General features: G+C 44.1%; 1 protein-coding gene across 4 annotated transcripts in view; it reads left to right on the top strand.

The window, feature by feature from the left end:
* The window catches only part of MASP2 (mannan binding lectin serine peptidase 2), a 70,001-nt gene that overhangs the window by 23,156 nt on the left and 26,990 nt on the right, over positions 1-19,855 (top strand). For 3 of the 4 annotated variants that reach the window (XM_029577999.1, XM_029578001.1, XM_029578000.1), the window contains exons 8-9: positions 6,320-6,398; positions 18,970-19,104. In XM_029577999.1, the coding sequence (XP_029433859.1) occupies positions 6,320-6,398; positions 18,970-19,104 (214 nt within the window). The remainder of the gene's footprint in view (positions 1-6,319; positions 6,399-18,969; positions 19,105-19,855) is intronic. The other variant, XR_003852774.1, reaches the window with a different exon arrangement.

The following is a 19,855-nucleotide window of genomic DNA, read 5'->3' as shown; positions in this document are numbered from 1 at the left end:
GAGAACTTGACGGCTCACACCTCTCCTCGATTTCGGCACAAGTTCCTGCAGATTTGGAATCTCTATATTCAAGCTCTTCCCCATAAAGCACAGAGTCAGATTCTGAATGACTGGCATGCTTGACTTTCCTGGTCATTTTAGAGACCTGTATTTGCTTCTCTGGCACTCGTGACCACGACATGGTTTACTGGGGGGGGGGGGGGGGGGGGGAGGGTAGGGAGTTTTTGGGATAGGTTGTTCTTTACTTAATAATATTATTGCCTCAGTGTGTTGAGCATCTAAGGAACACTGTGCTCAACATAATTTAATGTTATATGTGTTATTTTGGAAAATGCAATAAAAACCATTAAACATAAATCAAATAACTAAAAATAATCTTTTATTACAATATCTCCTCCAACATCAAAATATATCACAATCATATTTATAAATATGAATTTTACATTTATCTTCATCTACAAATTTAAACCAACTATAAATTAACATAAAGTCACATAACAGAAATCAACATAATAGGGCCCACAACAATACAAGACAGACATGAATCTACTCATTAAACATAAAAACTATGCAAATCCAGCAAAAAAAAAAAAAAAAAAAAAATCTTATACAATACATAACAAAAAAAATTTAAAATCTCCTCATGAACACCCTATTCCCACATAATGTAAAAGATAATATATAAATCATTAAAACATGACAGATGATTTTCTTCTAAAGAGGCAGAGACTTGTAACAAAGTCCACATATAGTATACTTGGATTTTCAGAAGGCGTTTGACAAAGTTCCTCATGAGAGGCTTCTAGGAAAAGTAAAAAGTCATGGGATAGGTGGCGATGTCCTTTCGTGGATTGCAAACTGGCTAAAAGACAGGAAACAGAGAGTAGGATTAAATGGGCAATTTTCTCAGTGGAAGGGAGTGGACAGTGGAGTGCCTCAGGGATCTGTATTGGGACCCTTACTTTTCAATATATTCATAAATGATCTGGAAAGAAATACGACGAGTGAGATAATCAAATTTGCAGATGACACAAAATTGTTCAGAGTAGTTAAATCACAAGCAGATTGTGATAAATTGCAGGAAGACCTTGTGAGACTGGAAAATTGGGCATCCAAATGGCAGATGAAATTTAATGTGGATAAGTGCAAGGTGATGCATATAGGGAAAAATAACCCATGCTATAATTACACAATGTTGGGTTCCATATTAGGTGCTACAACCCAAGAAAGAGATCTAGGTGTCATAGTGGATAACACATTGAAATCGTCGGTACAGTGTGCTGCGGCAGTCAAAAAAGCAAACAGAATGTTGGGAATTATTAGAAAGGGAATGGTGAATAAAACGGAAAATGTCATAATGCCTCTGTATCGCTCCATGGTCAGACCGCACCTTGAATATTGTGTACAATTCTGGTCGCCACATCTCAAAAAAGATATAATTGCGATGGAGAAGGTACAGAGAAGGGCTACCAAAATGATAAGGGGAATGGAACAACTCCCCTATGAGGAAAGACTAAAGAGGTTAGGACTTTTCAGCTTGGAGAAGAGACGGCTGAGGGGGGATATGATAGAGGTGTTTAAAATCATGAGAGGTCTAGAACGGGTAGATGTGAATTGGTTATTTACTCTTTCGGATAGTAGAAAGACTAGGGGGCACTCCATGAAGTTAGCATGGGGCACATTTAAAACTAATCGGAGAAAGTTCTTTTTTACTCAACGCACAATTAAACTCTGGAATTTGTTGCCAGAGGATGTGGTTAGTGCAGTTAGTATAGCTGTGTTTAAAAAAGGATTGGATACGTTCTTGGAGAAGTCCATTACCTGCTATTAAGTTCACTTAGGGGCGGATTTTAAGAGCCCTGCTCGCCTAAATCCGCCCAAATCCGGGCGGATTTAGGCGAGCAGGGCCCTGCGCGCCGGTGAGCCTATTTTACATAGGCCTACTGGCGCGCGCAGAGCCTCGGGACTCGCATAAGTCCCAGGGTTTTCTGAGGGGGGCGTGTCGGGGGCGGGCCCGAACCGCGCGGTGTTTTCGGGGCGTGTCGGGAGCGTTCCGGGGGCGGGCCCGGGGGCGTGGCCACGCCCTCCGGACCCGCCCCCAGGTCGCGTCCCGGCGCGCTAGCGGCCCGCTGGCGCACGGGGATTTACGTCTCCCTCCGGGAGGCGTAAATCCCCCGACAAAGGTAAGGGGGGGGTTTAGACAGGGCCGGGCGGGTGGGTTAGGTAGGGGAAGGGAGGGGAAGGTGAGGGGAGGGCAAAAGAAAGTTCCCTCCGAAGCCGCTCCGATTTCGGAGCGGCCTCTGAGGGATCGGGGGTAGGCTGCGCGGCTCGGCGCACGCCGGCTATACGGAATTGATAGCCTTGCGCGCGCCGATCCAGGATTTTAGCGGCTACGCGCGTATCTACTAAAATCCCGCGTACTTTTGCTGGCGCCTGATGCGCCAGCAAAAGTACGCCAAATCGCGCGGTTTGAAAATCTACCCCTTAGAGAATAGCCACTGCCATTAGCAATGGTTACACGGAATAGACTTCGTTTTTGGGTACTTGCCAGGTTCTTATGGCCTGGATTGGCCACTGTTGGAAACAGGATGCTGGGCTTGATGGACCCTTGGTCTGACCCAGTATGGCATTTTCTTATGTTCTTACATCAGGCACTCATGGGAGAATATGCTGTGTTTGAAAAACATCAGTATTCAGTTCAAACCACAAATTATTGCCGATGATTAATAAGACATCCTCCTCTGATGGCTGTTAAATACAATCCATGAATTCACTAAATTGCTGGAAAAACAAATTGTTATGCAAGTGGACCCTTAGGCTGGCTAGCGTGTATGGTGGATTCACTGAAGGAAGGCAGTGATGCACGTAGCCAGGAGGCAGTACTGAACCAGGAGACCGGACAGGACTTTCACCTTTACCAACCCACGTTCCCCGCAGGCTGAGCCCTTGGATGCTGGGGCCGGCAGGACTTAGGCGAGGGTCTCCTGCCAAGAGGAAACCGTAAGACAGTCCAAGTCGAGGCAGGCTGAAGACTGGAGAAGTCGAGAACGAGCCAGAGGTCCGGGCAAGCAGCTGAGATGCAATCTGAGACTGCAGGCCAGAAGTCAGGGCAGGTGGAGGACAGACAGAGCCAGAAGACAAGCAGAGATCAGGATGGGAGGCAGACGAAGGATATCGGAAGCCAGGCCAAGGTCAAACCAAGGAGTCAAGGATCAAGGAGCAGAAGCGGAGCCGGCGAAGACAGGAACGGAGTTGGAACAAACACGAAGCAGGAACAGCAACAACTAGGACTCGCAGAGTAGACCTGTTGCCACGGCAAGGCATACAGGTCTCTGGGACTCTTATATAGTCCCCAGCTGATGACGTGCAGATCAGGGCCGGGCCGAGGTTTCCCACCGCGGCCCCTTTAAATGTGGCTGAGGTGCAGGCTTGCGCGCCTAAGGGGCAGGGCAGCCCAAGGAAGCAGAAGGCGTTTCCCTCATGGGGAGGACGCCCGCAGAAGGCCCTGATGTGGCCCGGGGCAAAACAAGACCGGCCTACCTGCAGGACTCCAGCCCAGAGGTAAGGGAGGACCCAGCCGCGGCTGCCTGCAGCCAGGATTTCCAACACAAATCCATCCACTTAAATATGCTGTACAGCATCCATACCCAAAATCGCCAGTCAAGGTGGAAAAAGACCAAGCTCTCAATTAATGGATAATAAATTCAAAGAAGGAGATATGATTAGAGTTAAAGGCCCCAACGGGGAAAACGTATTTAAGTAATTGCATCCGAAGATGAATCCAGTGAAACAACAGAAATTTATTTCATCACATCTATCATTCTAATCATGGAGTTTTAAAATATGCAAATTCATATAGGTATGTCCCCCGATATGTACATGTTTTGTATGTTGTGCTGCATCGGGAGGGACAGGACACTAAAAATAAAAACAAAGAAAACAAAGTTACATACAGTGGAGGTTACTAAAAGACCTCATATATAGGGAAAACATTATGGGCCAGTAAGACCAGGATTTTGGAACATTGCAGCTATATCCGTTTCTACGCATGGAGGCTCTGTTGGTATCTCACCGGGTGGAATTTAAACATGACATCCATGACTTCCGTTTTTTCATGATAGACAAGGTGCCTCACCATACTAGGGGTGGTGATTTTGGCAATTATCTACTACAGAGTCCCAGTTCTGTTTTGATTGCTATGGTAGTTCTTTCTGATTAGCTGTTGTCTGTATATATGATTGGTTGATCGGGGTCATGTGACCGTTTTTGCAGTAATTATCTTTCCTGCATCAGAAGTGTTCCATCTTCTGCATCATTCTTTATTGCTGAAGTGCTGTTTAAACCCTGATCTTTATGGTTATAAGACATGCATCTGTTTATTTATGTATCCTGGTTCAGGTCTTTGGTAGCCTCTGCTTTATGATTTACACTCTATGTAACTTGTTTTCTTTGTTTTTATTTTAGTGACCTATCCCTCCTGATGCAGCACAACATGCAAAACACATATCAGGGGTCATACCTATATGAATTTGCCTATTTTGCTGTAGAATAGCTTCTTCAGAGGCTCTTAGCAGGCATACCCTGTTAACAAATGTTCATCACTAAAAAGAAATAAAACACACTACAAACAATAAATAACTCCCGTATTCCCTGATAAAGTAATTGTTGATTTATATTATGTCACTTTATGCTTGGTCTAAATTTGTATGTGAAGATAAAAGCAAGGGTCATATTTATAAATTTGAGTATGTGATTATTTTGATGTTATATGAGATCATATTGTACTAAAGTAGATTATTTTTAATTATATGATTTAAAGTGAATTTTTGCATCTCCCTTGGTTTAGTAAAAATGTTATTTTGATGCAAATTTGGGTAGTAACATTTATATATTTTTCCAAAATATTTGCCTGATTGCTTCCTTATAAACCAGGCACTACTTTTCAATCTTACAGAGCAAACTAATAGTAATACCTGCTCTGATCTAGTCCCCACCTGGTTTGTACTCATCAGAAGGCATTTAGTTCCAGTCTTCAGCTCACCTTTGCAAAATGTCAAATGTTGGCTTTTTCAGGCAAGTAGGTGTTGTAATTTTTGGGTTAAGGCCTAGATTCATCATTTTGCTATAAAATTTTGCATGTGCAGCACCCACAATAGCTATTTATCACACCCAAAAGAGAGACTCTTCTTATATGATAGCCTTATAAAAACTATTTATACCACTGTAGGAGGGTGAACTAGTAACTTGAAGTGAGGTTTTGGTGGTGGTCTAGGGTTTGTGGGCCAGTTTTATATACACAGTCAGAGGTACGAACAGCACAGTACCTATCGGTAAAGATTTCATATGATTTGGAATGAGGAAAGGTACCCAGAGTGCATCAAGCTAGGGCAAGAGTACATCGTAGAAATCTCATCTTTGTGTACCTTTCCTCATTCTAAATCACATCATCTCTTTACTGATGGGTGCTATGCTGTTCGTACCTCTGACTGTGCATATAAAACTGGCCCACAAACCCTAGACCACCACACTCCTACAGTGGTATAAATAGATGACAAATGTGTGCCCACCCCAGAGGCTCTCCCTCTCCCCTCTCCTGCCCGAAACGGGATTCACGACAAATATTGCGAAGCCCAGTTTGGGCATATCACGCAGCTTAATGCCAGGAAAAAAGGTTTAGTTATTTAGGGCATTAAAACATGCGATAATATGCATTATGCTATCGCACACAACGTTAAATGCCCATAATTTTCATAAACCCCACCCAAACTCCCTCCCCTTTGACTACATTTTCAAAATTTGCATATGCATCTCACAATGCGAAAAATAACACATGCATTATGGCATTATCACGGGCCTTAAGGCCCTAGCACCCATGATAACGCCCTAACACATTTTGATGAATGACCCAGTAAGTGAGGTGCTGGAATCCTATTGCTTATTTTGATGGCTAAGGTATTTCATTAATTTTTGTTTTTGATTGGGATTAATGGATGGTATGTGGGAGTGATAATTTTGGTTTTAGAGTGTGTTTATTATTTTATTATACTTTTGCATTGATTTTATATTGTGTACATTGTTTTTGTGGAAACAATTTAATTATAATGTGAATGGCGCAATTTAAAATCTGGAATGAGAACAGTGGAGGGAGAAAAGAAGGGGAAATGAAGATGTAGAAGTCTGGGGTTAAAATAGTTGCAAGTTGCAATGAACATCAAGTGGGAGAATAAGTGCAGGCAGATCCTTGTAAGGTTTTATACTACTACAGTAGAAGAAGATATGGACATCTCTTCTTTAATCAGTCTTTTCCTTTCCTCTGCAGAATGAAAGGGTTTTGTCATCGTTTACAGCTGTGTGTCAGCAGGATGGCTCGTGGAACAAGCCAATGCCAGACTGTGTCAGTGAGTTTACATTCAGATCTTGAGTCTTGCATGCCACAGCATATTTGTCCTGATGAATAACCTTAAGCATGCAAAAGCCTCTCCCTCTGGACACAGAATTTTTTTGTTTTGAACAAAAATTATCCATTTTTTTAAATATATAATAAAAATCCCTTAATGTATGTTAGTTGATAACAAAATAGGAACAAGTGTGCATGGCCAAGAAGCAACAGGCAAAGCTGGCCACATATTGGAATCAGGGAGGTTGAGGCAAAGAATGAAAATATTGTCCTACCACTACATAAAGCATTTGTCAGGCCAAATTTGAAGTACCAGATAGGAAAATTGGTCCTTACCTGCTAATTTTCGTTCCTGTAGTACCACGGATTAGTCCAGTCTCCTGGGTTTTGCCTCCTCTCCAGCAGATAGAGACAGAGAAGTTTTAACAGACTTCATCCTATACCCCTGAGGTGCCATCTAGAGTCTGTCAGTATTACACTGTATCCAAGCAGAGAAAAGTAAACTAGTACAACCAAAATCCCCCCCCCCGCCCCCCATACAGCAGAGGGAATGAAAACTGGTAACATGAATGAAAACATGCCCATTCTCCTATCCTTTGAAGGTGGGCGCACAATATCAAAATGCATTGAATAAATCTACAGAATATGAACATCAACCGGCCGAGCGGACTCTCCATTTCCCCATGGGTGGGACTCTGGCCTGATCTGTGGTACTACACGAACGAAAATTAGCAGGTAAGGACCAATTTTCCTTTCCCTGTACGTACCCGGATCAGTCCAGACTCCTGGGATGTACCAAAGCTTCCCTAACCCCACGGTGGGACTGAGAGAGTCCCGCTCGGAGAACACTGGCCCTGAAGGAACCGGGTTTTGGGGCCCGGACCTCTAGATGGTAATGCCTAGCAAACGTGTGCAGAGATTTCCACGTAGCTGCTCAACAAATCTCCTGCGGTGACATCTGCTGACATTCCGCCCACAAAGTCACCTGTGATCTAGTAGAATGAGCCCAGAGACAGACCGGAATCGGACGGTGCTGAACTAGGTAAGCCAAAGCAATAGTTTCCTTCAGCCAGCATGCAATGGTGGCCCTTGAAGCTTTCTGACCCTTCCTGGGACCACTCCATAGGACAAACAGATGGTCCGAAAGACGGAAACCGTTCGTGACCTCCAAATAACGTATCAGCACGCGTCTGACGTCCAACTATCTTAACTCCCTAGACTCGGAAGTAGAAAGATCTAGGCCCAGCAAGGACGGGAGCTCCACTGTCTGATTCAAATGAAAAGAGGACACTACTTTCGGAAGAAAGGAGGGAACAGTTTGTAAAGGAACTCCTTCGTTAGAAATCCTTAAGAAGGGCTCCTGACAAGATAAGGCCTGTAAATCCGAAACACGCCACGCCGATACGATAGCCACGAGGAAAATGACCTTCAATGTCAGATCTTTCAAGGTCGTCCACTTCAGCGGCTCGAAAGGCGCATTACAAAGGGCACGGAGAACCAGGTTAAGCTTCCACGAAGGACAGAAGTTCCGAATCGGAGGACACAGATGTTTTAACGCCACACAGAAAATGAACCACATCCGGATGAGACGCTAGAGCGAGGCCCTGTACCTTTCCCCAAAAATTACCAAGAGCTGCTACCTGAACTCGTAGGGAATTGAAGGCTAGACCTTTGACTAGACCTGCCTGCAGAAAGGCCAGAACATCCGGAATAGTAGCCCTGGACGGCTTTACCATGTGGTTCAGGCACCAGTCCTCGAAAGTACCCCAAACTCTGATGTAGGCTATGGAGGTAGAAGTTTTATGGGACTGCAAAAGTGTAGTAATCACCTCCTCCGAGTAACCCTTATTTCTCAATCTCCGCCTTTCAAAAGCCATGCCGCTAGACAAAAGCGATCTACCTCTGTGAAATAAACGGGACCTTGTCGCAGCAGATTCGGGGATGGATGAAATCTCAGTGGGCCATCTACCGACAGATTGAGAAGGACCGCAAACCACGGGTGCCTTGGCCACTCTGGCGTGACAAGTATCACCTTGCCCGAATGAGCCTTGATGCGGCGTAGTAGCTTGCCAACCAATGGCCTTGGCGGAAAGACGTACAACAGAATGTCCTTTGGCCAGGGAAGCACCGGAACGTCTACATCTTCTGCTCCTGGCTCTCTTCAACGAGTGAAAAATCGAGGCGCTTTGGCATTGTGATACGTTGTCATCAGGTCCATCGCGGGCCTGGACCATCGGTTGCACAGGAGACTGAAAGCCTCAGAGAGTTCCCACTCTCCCGGAGCCAACTGGTGGCAGCTGAGAAAATCGGCCTGCACATTGTCCACTCCGGCAATGTGAGAGGTTTCTATCCTGTACAGGTGCTGTTCTGCCCAGCTGATTAAAAGTTGAGCTTCCATCGCCACTGGACGACTCAGAGTTCTGCCCTGACGATTGATGTAAGCCACCGTCGTCGCATTGTGGGAGAGAATCCGCACTGATCTCCCCTCTACTAAGGGAAGGAGGGCCTGTAGCGCCAACCGAACCGCTCTGGTCTCCAACCGATTGATCGACCGAGAAGACTCCGACCTCAAACACTGACCTTGCACTGCCATTCCTTGACAAACCGCTCCCCACCTGGAGAGGCTGGCATCAGCAGTTACCACTATCCAGGAGGGAATTTCCAAATCTACACCGACGTAAATTGTCTGGACACAGCCACCAAAGAAGACTGGACCGTGACGAATCCGTCAATGGGAGGAGAAGATGAAACTGTTCAGAGAGTGGATTCCACCGGGAGAGCAAGGCTAACTGGAGAGGATGCATATGCGCAAAGGCCCATATGCGGGCACCAGTTCGAGAGTGGAAGCCATCGAACCAAGGAACTGCAAATAATCTCCTGGGATGAGACATGGATCGCAAGGACTCCACCTGAGTGAGAAGCTTGGACAATCTTTCCTCAGTAAGGAAAACCTTTCCCAAGATCGTGTCGAACCGAGCTCCCAAAAACACCAAGGACTGGGAGGGAACCAGGTGATTTGTCGGGGTTGACCACCCAACCCAACGAGCTCAACATCTGTAGCACCCTCTGCACCGCTGCCCTGCAAAGGTGTTCTGACTTTGCTTGGATCAGCCAATCGTCCAGGTAGGGGTGTACCAAAATCCCCTCCTTTCGCAGGGCCGCTGCCACAACCACCATCATCCTGGTGAAGACTCTGGGCACCGTCGCCAAACCAAACGGTAGCACACAAAATTGAAAATAATGCCCCAGGATCACAAACTGCAGATATTTCTGATGATCTGGGCGTATAGGAATATGCAAGTAAGCTTCTGTCCGATATAGAGATGCTAGGAATTCCCCTTTGTGTACAGACGCCATCACCGAGCGAAGAGTTTCCATCCGAAAATGAGGCACCTTTAAAGTCCGATTGACTCTCTTTAAGTCTAGGATGGGTCGGAAGGTGCCCTCCTTCTTGGGCACCATGAAGTAGAAGGAGTAGCGCCCTTGCCTGAGCTCTCCTGCGGGTACCGGAACTATGGCACCTAGGTCCTGTAACCGCCACAGTGTCCTGTACCGCCCGGCGTTTTGGTGGTACCAGCATGGGGAAATCATGTACCACTCATGAATTGGCAGAGCAAAATCTAACGCGTAACCGTATTCTACTATACAGAGGACCCACTGATCTGAGGTTAAATTGGTCCACTCTTCTAGAAAAAGGGATAACCTCCCCCCTATTCTTGGGACGGAAGAGTGGACAGGCCTCACTTCATTGTGCTGACTTGGGACCTCCATGAGATTGTGGTGCTCCATCTCTGGCAGACCGGTGCCCTAGAAAGGATTGATTCCAAGAAGATTGGCGGTCGGGGCCCTGTCGAAAGGACAAACCGGCGGAACATGAAGAGCGAACCCAGCGATTTCCCTGAAATCTCACCCATTGAGGAAAGGATCCTCTCGTCCTGGGTCTATCCTCTGGCAGCCTATGGACTTTATTCTCCACCAAAGATTTTATCATGTCCTCCAATTGTTGCCTGAAAAGTAGCTTACCCTTGAAGGGTAAGGAACTCAGTTGATCCTTAGAGGAAACATCTGCAGCCCAGTGTCTAAGCCAGAGGAGCCTGCGGGCTGACACAGCCGAGACCATAGTCCTGCCAGAAGTCCGCAACAGATCATAAAGCACTTCAGCACTGAGTTACCGGTGCTTCCAGGCGCCCTACTTGCACAGCCTCACTCGCAGAAAGGGATACTGCGGCTTGCAAATCCTAAACCCAGCGGAGACTGGCTCGCAGCGTGAAACTGCTGCACATAGCTGCCCGGACTCCTAGGGCCGAAACCTCAAAAATCTTTTTAAGCTGCAATGCCAATTTGCGATCCTGCAAATCCTTCAGAGCAGTGGCTCTTGTTACCGGGATGGTGGTTTTCTTGGTCACTGCTGAGACCGCGGCATCCGCCTTAGGGACCTTAAGGAGGTCCAGCGCTTCCTCCAGATGCGGGTACAACTTGTCCATAGCTCGACTTACCTTCAAACCAAGGTCCGGAGTGTCCCACTCCTTAAACAAAAGATCCGTAACTGACATATGAAACAGAAAAGATTGAGCTAGACACCTGAGGCCCACCATCAGCAGATCCATAGCCCCAAACTGTGAGTCCTCTGGAGGAACCTCAATGCCCAGCTCCTCCAGAACGGCCAGGATAAGTGGACCGAGCTCATCCCTTCTGAACAGGGACCATTTTGGGATCATCACCCTCCACTAAAGGCACATCTACTGGCTTGGCCAGCTGGAGCTGGTGATCCTGATCCGCATCCGGTCCCTCACCAGGGGCTTGCGGAGACTAGCCCTCATCCACCCCATCCGTATATGAACTGTCCACCTGAGAGGAAAAGGACCCGAGAGGGCGTTTGGCCTTGGGGGCTTCTATGCCACTGTGTGACTTGGTACGCTTGTGGAGTGATGAAGCTCCTGCCCCAGCCCCCAGCGACGGCGGGACCTCACGGGGTACCTTAGTACCCTGGGCTCTTTGCTGCTATTCGTGCTTTGAAGGCTTTAACAGCAACAAAACAAAATCGGAGAACGAGGAAGAAGATTCATCAGAGTCCTTCCCCCATTCCTCCTCTGAGGAAGAGATCCTTGTCCTTTCTTTTTTTAAGATTCCCTAAGGAACGAATACCAACAAAACTAAAAGCCTAACACTAAACCCAGGCTAAAGGTTTTGCACCTCCACCATCTGCTAGAGACAGAGAAATACTGACAGACTCTAGGTGGCACCTCAGGGGTATAGGACGGAGTCCGTTAAAACTTCTGTCTCCATCTGCTAGAGGGGAAGCAAAACCCAGGAGTCTGGACTGATCTGGGTACGTACAGGGAATGAGTTTTGGCCACCTACCCTCAATAAGTTATTTAAACATTAGTAAAGATGCAAAAAAGACTCATTAAAATAATGGGGATACAGAGACATATATGCAAAGTGTCCAAACTGGAGCTATTAACTTTAGAAAAAGGATGTTTAAAAGATATAATTTTAACATTTATTTAGTACTCTTATCGAGTGCAACTTATATAGTAATAACTAAAATAAAAAAAAAATCTTAGGGGGTCATTTTTCAAATCAGATTAGGGCCTTATTGTGGGTATTAGAGCCCTAACGCCTACAATGCCAGAATGCATGCGATAAATAACACAGTGCAAGATGTGTATGCAGATTTGAAAAAATGTAATCAAGTGGGAGGAGTTTGTGCAGAGTAAATGAAAATGAGGGATGCTTAACATTGCGTGCGATTGCTATGCGTTATGGCAGAGAGAGAGCCTCAGGGGAGGCACACATATTAGTCAACTTTTTATACCACTGTAAGAGGGGGCATTCTGAACTCAGGGTGAGGTTTTAGTGATGTGCTAGGTTTTGGGGGGTAGTTTTACATGTTCAGAGGTTTGAACAATACAGTTAACATTAGTAAAGATTTTGTGTGATTTGGAGTGATGAAAGGTACACAAAGCTGAGATTTGTATAAGGTACTCTCTACCTAGCTGCTATCAAGCTAGGTCAAGAGTGCAATGTACAAATCTCATCTTATTCTTTTATGTGATATCTCGATTGAATGTCGGCATATAAAATAAATAAATAAATAAATAAAATAAAATAAATAATAAAAAATTGTTGCATGAGAACTTTGACCAAGTGAAGTTTATGTGCACTTTTGATGTTGATAATTTACAGTGCAGAGTGCACCAGCGCTCCAGTGTTTACCTGTACTTTCCCTCAAAGAAATTATAAAATGTTCGTAAACCTTTAGTTTAAAAGTAGTTGCCCCAACACCCAGTCACACAGTATGACCCAGAAATGCTCTAATCGAGTTTAAAAAAAAAAGAATTTGAAGAAGCCACACCCTTTTGAATAAGCATATGACATGTTAAACAAATGCTTTTTACATAGGTTCTCCTATTGGTATCATAAATTACATTAATTATGATAGTCCAGATAATTTCTCAACACAGCTACTTTCTTAAAAGATTTCACCAAACAGTAACTTGAAGGTCATATCGGCAAACATTGCTCTAATAGCCTAGTAGAGTACAGCACTGCTATCACGTGGATGACTTGGATTTGATTCCTAAACCTAGTTTCTATTCATCAACCTGGCAAGGGCTGGAAATCTTGCTCGGTATCTATCTCAGTATTTAAGGCCCCATTTAACTTGACCCCTCACTCAGTATACATCTTACCTATTAATGCCCAGTTTGTTAAAAAGAAAACTGTTATCCTCTATGCTCCTGACTTTTTACGCATTGTAGAATCCTTGCTTCTTGATTCAAATTTAGGTGTGGTCAATCAAATATACCCGGGCTGGTTATGTTGCCATTTAACCGCCTCATTTAAAAAAAAACAACAAAGGGGAAGGGGGGCTGTTGATTATACACAAAACCTATTGGAATTTTTCATATGAAAATTTAAATTCAGATTCTGTATATGAGATGAAGCTTTTAGCATCTAAATCTTTAAAATTTGTTTAGTGTATGTGCTCCTACAATTATGGAAAACTGCTTTGAACATGTCCTAAAATTCAAAGTCAATTTAAACAACACAGTCGTTGTGGGAGATTTCAATCTACATGATCCCTCTTCCTCCTGGATGTGATACTTTTCTTAATATTATGAGAACGCTTGGCTGGGACCAAGTGTCCTTAACATCCACTCATAGCAATGAAAATACCTTAGATCTGGTGTTTATGAACTCTTCAGTTGTTACATACATCAATCTTTCAATATTGCCTTAAAACAGATACCACGGTCTGATCACTTTTTATTAGATCTGTCATTTTTGTCTGGATGAAGAGTCCCTACAGGGCATTGTCAAGTTCAGAGATGCTCGACTGATAACATAGCCTTGAGTTTACTCCTTGAACGTAAGCTGGTTCCATCTACCTATACAAACTAACACCGCAGACTCATTATGAATCTTTACTGTTCACCCTTGATTCTATTGCTACCCCTTGTTCCATTAAGATTCAATCTGGTAATTCCCAACAATGGATGGCCACTGATCTCAGTCTCGTAAAACTGAAAAAATATGAAAAAAAAGGCATAAGGAACCATTACCTGCAAATCTAGACCTGCACTTAACTATCAAAGATTAACAAATGAAGCCAACAACAATTACTATTCCTCTCTAATTCAGAGTGCTGAGAATAACCCCAAAGTTTTATTCGGCATTGTATAAATGGAGTTGTATCTACTGAACTCAGCTACTAATGTCAAAATTATTAATGGTGATGGTTTTCTGCCATTTGGAGGTTTGAAACTAGTTAAACTTGCTGCATCGTTTGTGTTTCTCATATAGATAATTGATGGGAGTTATTTAAACTAGCTTAGACTCTCACATTCTCCAATATTATCTCTGGTATGAACATTTCAACAAGTTCTTTAAATATCTATAAGGTTCCCATTCTAAAACTGGTAAAAGAGGCTATCATTTCATTTATTACCAATGTGGTCAACTTTTCTCTAGCTACAGGCCATGTGCCAGTGATACTTAAATTAGCTGCAGTCCACTATAAAAAAAAATGCAGGCTTGATATTTAGTCCTCTAATAATATGCCAATATCTCTGTCATTCATGGCAAAGATCCTGGAATCTTTGGTGCTGAAGCACTTGGAAGATTTTGTTGACACAAATCAGATTTTGCACCAATTCCAATATGGCTTTAGTAAGTCATTAAAACACAGAGATCTTATTGATCTCCCTTATTGACAACTTGAGGAGAGCCCTTGACAAAGGTCATAGATATATTCTCACCCTGCTGAACTTAACTGCTTTTTTTTTATTTTTATTGAATTAAGACAGCAAACCACTGCCTTTGATATGGTTGATCATGTAATTTTAATATACCTTCTAAAAAATCTTGGTATGAGTGGATCCATGTTGAATTAGTTTCATTCCTACATGACTGATAAGAAGCAACAGGTTTGTTGTAATGGAACCTACTCTAAATTGCATGACATGCAGTCGGGAGTCCTGCAGGGGTCACCCCTTTCAGCGTTGCTGTTTAATATCTACCTAACTCTGATTTGCGATTTGCTGACTGACCTTTGCCAGGGCATCCAAATTTACATGGTTGACATTGTTTTACATCCCATTAGAAAATTCTTGGGATGAAACTATTTGGCTGTTTCAGGTTGCATAGCAGTAATTAATGGCTATCCCAAAACAAGCCGGCGGGCGCGCGTTTATCCAGGCGGCGGTGGTGGGAGCTGGCGGGCGCGCGTTCATCCAGGCGGAGGGAGCCGGCGGCGAAAGCGGCCTCCAGCAGCTCCCGCCGGCAGTGAATGAATGCATGGCTGTGTACGCCCGTGCAATTTCGGCGCTCAAGGCAGGGCATTAGAGAACGCCGGTCACGTGCCGTGACGTCAAATGTCGTGACGTCACGCCGAAATTGCACGGGCGTACACAGGTGTGCATTCATTCACTGCTGGCGGGGGCTGCTGGAGGCTTTCGCCGCCGGCTCCCGCCGCTGCCTGGATAAACACGTGCCTGCCAGCTCCCACCGCCGCCGCCTGGATAAACGCGCGCCCGCACCTGGATGAACGCGCGCCCACCCGCCCGCCGGCTCCCGCCTCGATGAACTCGCTCCCGCCTCGAACGCGCTCCTGCCAGTAAGTTTACTTTTTTTTACACTTTATTCCCTTTTGTTTTAATTTTCGCCCTGCGCCTTGCTTCGAGAGGGGGGGAACCATCTACTTCCTGGTACCTGTCATTTCAAATGTCAGTTGAAATGACAGGTACCAGCGCACCCAGGATACTGTATAGGTGCTGTATTAAGCGCCTACAGAGTAAAATGGGTTGCGCGGGTCTAACGCTTCACCTAACGCTTTGCAGACGCGGCTTGCATTTGCAAGCAATTTAAAGAGAGTATTGAGAGGTATGTGAGCAGGACTGTGCGTGCGGTGAACGAGGGTGCGCCCGGCCCTGCCGCACTCTAACGCGGCCTTACTGTATCAACCTGCAAGATAGTAATTTTTCAACACAATATTGACTCTAAACTATTATTTACATCACAAGTGAAATCCGTGGTAACAGCCGGCTTCCATAAACTGCATCTGTTATGTTTACTTGTTCCACTGCTACAGCCTAATGACTTTATATCAGTAGTTCAGGCTCTTGGTTATGCCTCTCCTTGACTACTGTAATAATTTGTATTGTGGTATTCTGTATATTACAATCAAATCATTGCGATTACTACAGAACACAACCACTAGGCTCGTTTCAGGTTGCTCACATCAGGATCACATTACCCCAGTTCTTTCAAATCTCCACTGGCTTCCAGTTAAATCCAGAATTAAATATAAGGTCACCCTCCTAATTCATAATTTGTTAGAGTTAGAGTCTTTTCCATGGATCAATGTCTTATTGAAGCCATATATTCCTTCAAGGTCATTACATTCTTCACAGAGGGTGCTTTTAGAAGTACCTTCTTTACGCCAAGTACATCTCACAAAGACTCATCAGGGCACTTTTTCAGTGATAGCCTCTGATTTTTGGAACAGCCTGCCCCCGATAAGAAATCTATTTCATGCACCAAAACTTAAAAAAAAAAAAAATTAAATACCTTTCCTTTTATTAATGCCTATTCTTAAGATACTTTTTAGTGAGGTAACTGTTTTAAAGGTATTGAGAGATCATATATTCTTTGTTTTCCATATTAGGTATGTTTTCCTGTTAGCTGCCAATGGCTTATGCATAGGTGGCATATAAATAGATAAACCTATACATGCTGCAGAAACAGCATTCACAATCCCTATGGGGCGAGAACTGCAAGCATTGTACTTGGGATGCAAGGTGCATAAGTACTAGGTTTTATTCTATCACTGCGATGCCTAAGATATAGAGGGGAGGAGGATGAGGGTATAAAAATGTGAAAAAATCTCCAATGAATAATTTTAGTGCCTTAAACCAGGATGTTTTATAACAAATTACACAGAAACAAAAGGATTCCCTATTGCAGAGGGCTTTCAGTCCAAGCCTAAGGACACAACAAGCATCAGTGGCAGAAGTAAATTTGAACTAAATTCTCCTGGTTTCCAATCTATTAGAAACATAGAAATGACGGCAGAAGATGACCAAACGGGCCCATTTAGTCTGCCCAGCAAGCTTTCACTTTTTTTTTCTCATACTTATGTTACTCTTGACCCCCATCAGCAACCCCCTGGTTCCAGTTTTCCTCCACCCCCGCCATCAATGTAGAGAGCAGCACTGGAGCTGCATCCAAGCGAAGCAGCCAGCTTAATTGGTCAGGGATAGCAAATGCTGCAATAAGCAAGTTACTCCCATGCTTATTTGTTTACCCAGCCTGTGCCATTCAGTCCTTGTTAGTTGGTGACTGAATATAATTCCTCTTTTCTTTATTCCCCCTGCCGTTGAAGCAGTGTGTTGCGCTGGATATGTATGCCCAGTGAAGTATCAGGCTTAATTGATTCAGGGTAGTAACCACCATAACAAGCAAGCTACTCCCATAATTGTTTGCCCAGACTATGTAATTCATTCCTTGTTGGTTGTTGCCTGAATATAAATCCTCTTTTCCTCTTTCCCCCCTGCCATTGAAGCAGAGAGCTATGCTGGATATGCATTGAAGTATCAGACTTATTTGGGTTGGGGTAGTAACCGCCGCAACAAGCAAGCTACTCCCTGGTTTGTTTGTTTTTTTAATGCAAATCCTTTTTTTCCACATTTCCTCTTGCCGTTGAAGCATAGAGCAATGCTGGAGTTGCATTGACAGTATGTTTATTGAAATAGGGTATTAATCTCCAGGTAGTAGCCATAATTCCCGCAAACTACCCCCATGCCACTTCTCTTCATTCACATCCTTTAGACTTTATAGATCCACAGAATTTATCCCATGCCCCTTTGAAGTCCTTCACAGGTTTGGTCTTCACCACTTCCTCCGGAAGGGCGTTCCAGGCATCCATCACCCTCTCCGTGAAGAAATACTTCCTGACATTGGTTCTGAGTCTTCCTCCCTGGAGTTTCAAATCGTGACACCTGGTTCTGCTGATTTTTTTCCAATGGAAAAGGTTTGTCATTGTCTTTAGATCATTAAAACCTTTCAAGTATCTGAAAGTCTGTATCATATCACTTCTGCTCCTCCTTTCCTCCAAGGTATACATATTTAGATTCTTCAATTTATTTATTTATTTATTTAATTTAAAGGTTTTATATACCAACATTCATCAATGATATCAATCTCTCCTCATAAGTCATTCGACGAAGACCCTCCACCTTTTTGGTCTCCCTTCTCTGGACTGCTTCCATCCTGTCTCTGGCCCTTTGGAGATACGGTCTCCAGCACTGAGCACAGTACTCTAGGTGAGGCTTCACCAAGGACCTGTACAAGGGGATAATCACTTCCCTTTTCTTGCTCGATATTCTTCTCTCTATACAGCCCAGCATCCTTCTGGCTTTAGCTATTACCTTGTCACACTGTTTCGCTGACTTCAGAGCGGTAGACACTATCACCCCAAAGTCTCTCTCCTGCTCCGTGCACACCAGCCCCCCCCCCCCCCCCCCCAATCGAAGACTGTTCTTTCGGATTTCCATACCCCATGTGCATGACTCTGCACTTCTTGGCATTGAATCTCAGCTGCCACATCTTCAACCACTCTTCCAGCTTCCTTAAATCCCATCTCATTCTCTCCATTCCTTCTGGCATGACCTCTCTGTTGCAGATCTTAGTGTCATCCACAAAAAGACAAACCTTACCTTCTAGCCCGTCCACAATGTCGCTCACAAAGATATTGAACAGGACCGGTCCCAACACTGATGCTTGCGGCACTCCACTTAACACTGCTCTCTCTTCAGAGTAAGTTCCATTTACCGTCACACAGTCAGTCTACTAGGCCACGTTAAGAAACAGAAGGTGGCTGCTAGGCAAACAAAATCAAATACACACCTGCAAAACTTATTGAAAAGTGTCATCTAAAAACTTTTCACTGCTGTACTACAAGAGATCAAAATATTTATGATGTCTTATTTTCTTCAGGTTTGTATTTATCTCATCATACACTATAATGTTGATACTTTTCAATAAAAACTGCTTTTCTCTCACATCAGTTATGGACTGTGGTGAGCCTGATGACATATCCAATGGCACATTTACATATTTGGGATCTACAATGACAACATACAATGCTTTGATTCAATATCAATGTGATGGACCATACTACATGATGAAGGCAAACAATGATGGTAAGAATGATAAAAAGACCAGACCTGAAAATGCAATCCAATTATTTTTAATCAAATATAACTGTTGAGGTAGACTTAGGGCACCGATATTGTGGAACTAGGGCAGAGTACAGTGAGGTTTAAGCAGAGGAAGGCAGGAGGGAGGGATATTAGAGTTCGGGCAGTGAGCCAAAGGTTTCTTCAAATAACCAGGTTTTCAGTTTCTTTCTGAAGGTGAACAGATCAGGCACAAGCATGATTTCCAGAGGCAGAGTTCGGGGGGGGGGAGATCCTAAGAACATGCCATACTGGGTCAGACCAAGGGTCCATCAAACCCAGCATCCTGTTTCCAGGCCATAAGAACCTGGCAAGTACCCAAAAATTAAGTCTATTCCATGTTACCGTTGCTAGTAATAGCAGTGGCTAAGTTCTAAGTCAACTTAATTAATAGAAGGTTATGGACTTCTCCTCCAAGAACTTATCCAATCCTTTTTTAAACACAGCTATACTAACTGCACTAACCACATCCTCTGGCAACAAATTCCGGAGTTTAATTGTGCATTGAGTGAAAAAGAACTTTCTCCGCTTAGTTTTAAATGTGCCACATGCTAACTTCATGGAATGCCACCTAGTCTTTCTATTATCCGAAAGCGTAAATAACCGATTCACATCTACCCATTCTAGACCTCTCATGATTTTAAACACCTCTATCATATCCCCTCTCAGCCTTCTATTCTCCAAGCTGAAAAGTCCTAACCTCTTTAGTCTTTCC

Source organism: Rhinatrema bivittatum, chromosome 15 (genome assembly GCF_901001135.1).
Source record: "Rhinatrema bivittatum chromosome 15, aRhiBiv1.1, whole genome shotgun sequence".
Taxonomy (NCBI): domain Eukaryota; kingdom Metazoa; phylum Chordata; class Amphibia; order Gymnophiona; family Rhinatrematidae; genus Rhinatrema; species Rhinatrema bivittatum.
Note: the sequence above shows the minus strand (reverse complement) of the source record. Positions and strands in the feature narration are given on the sequence as shown.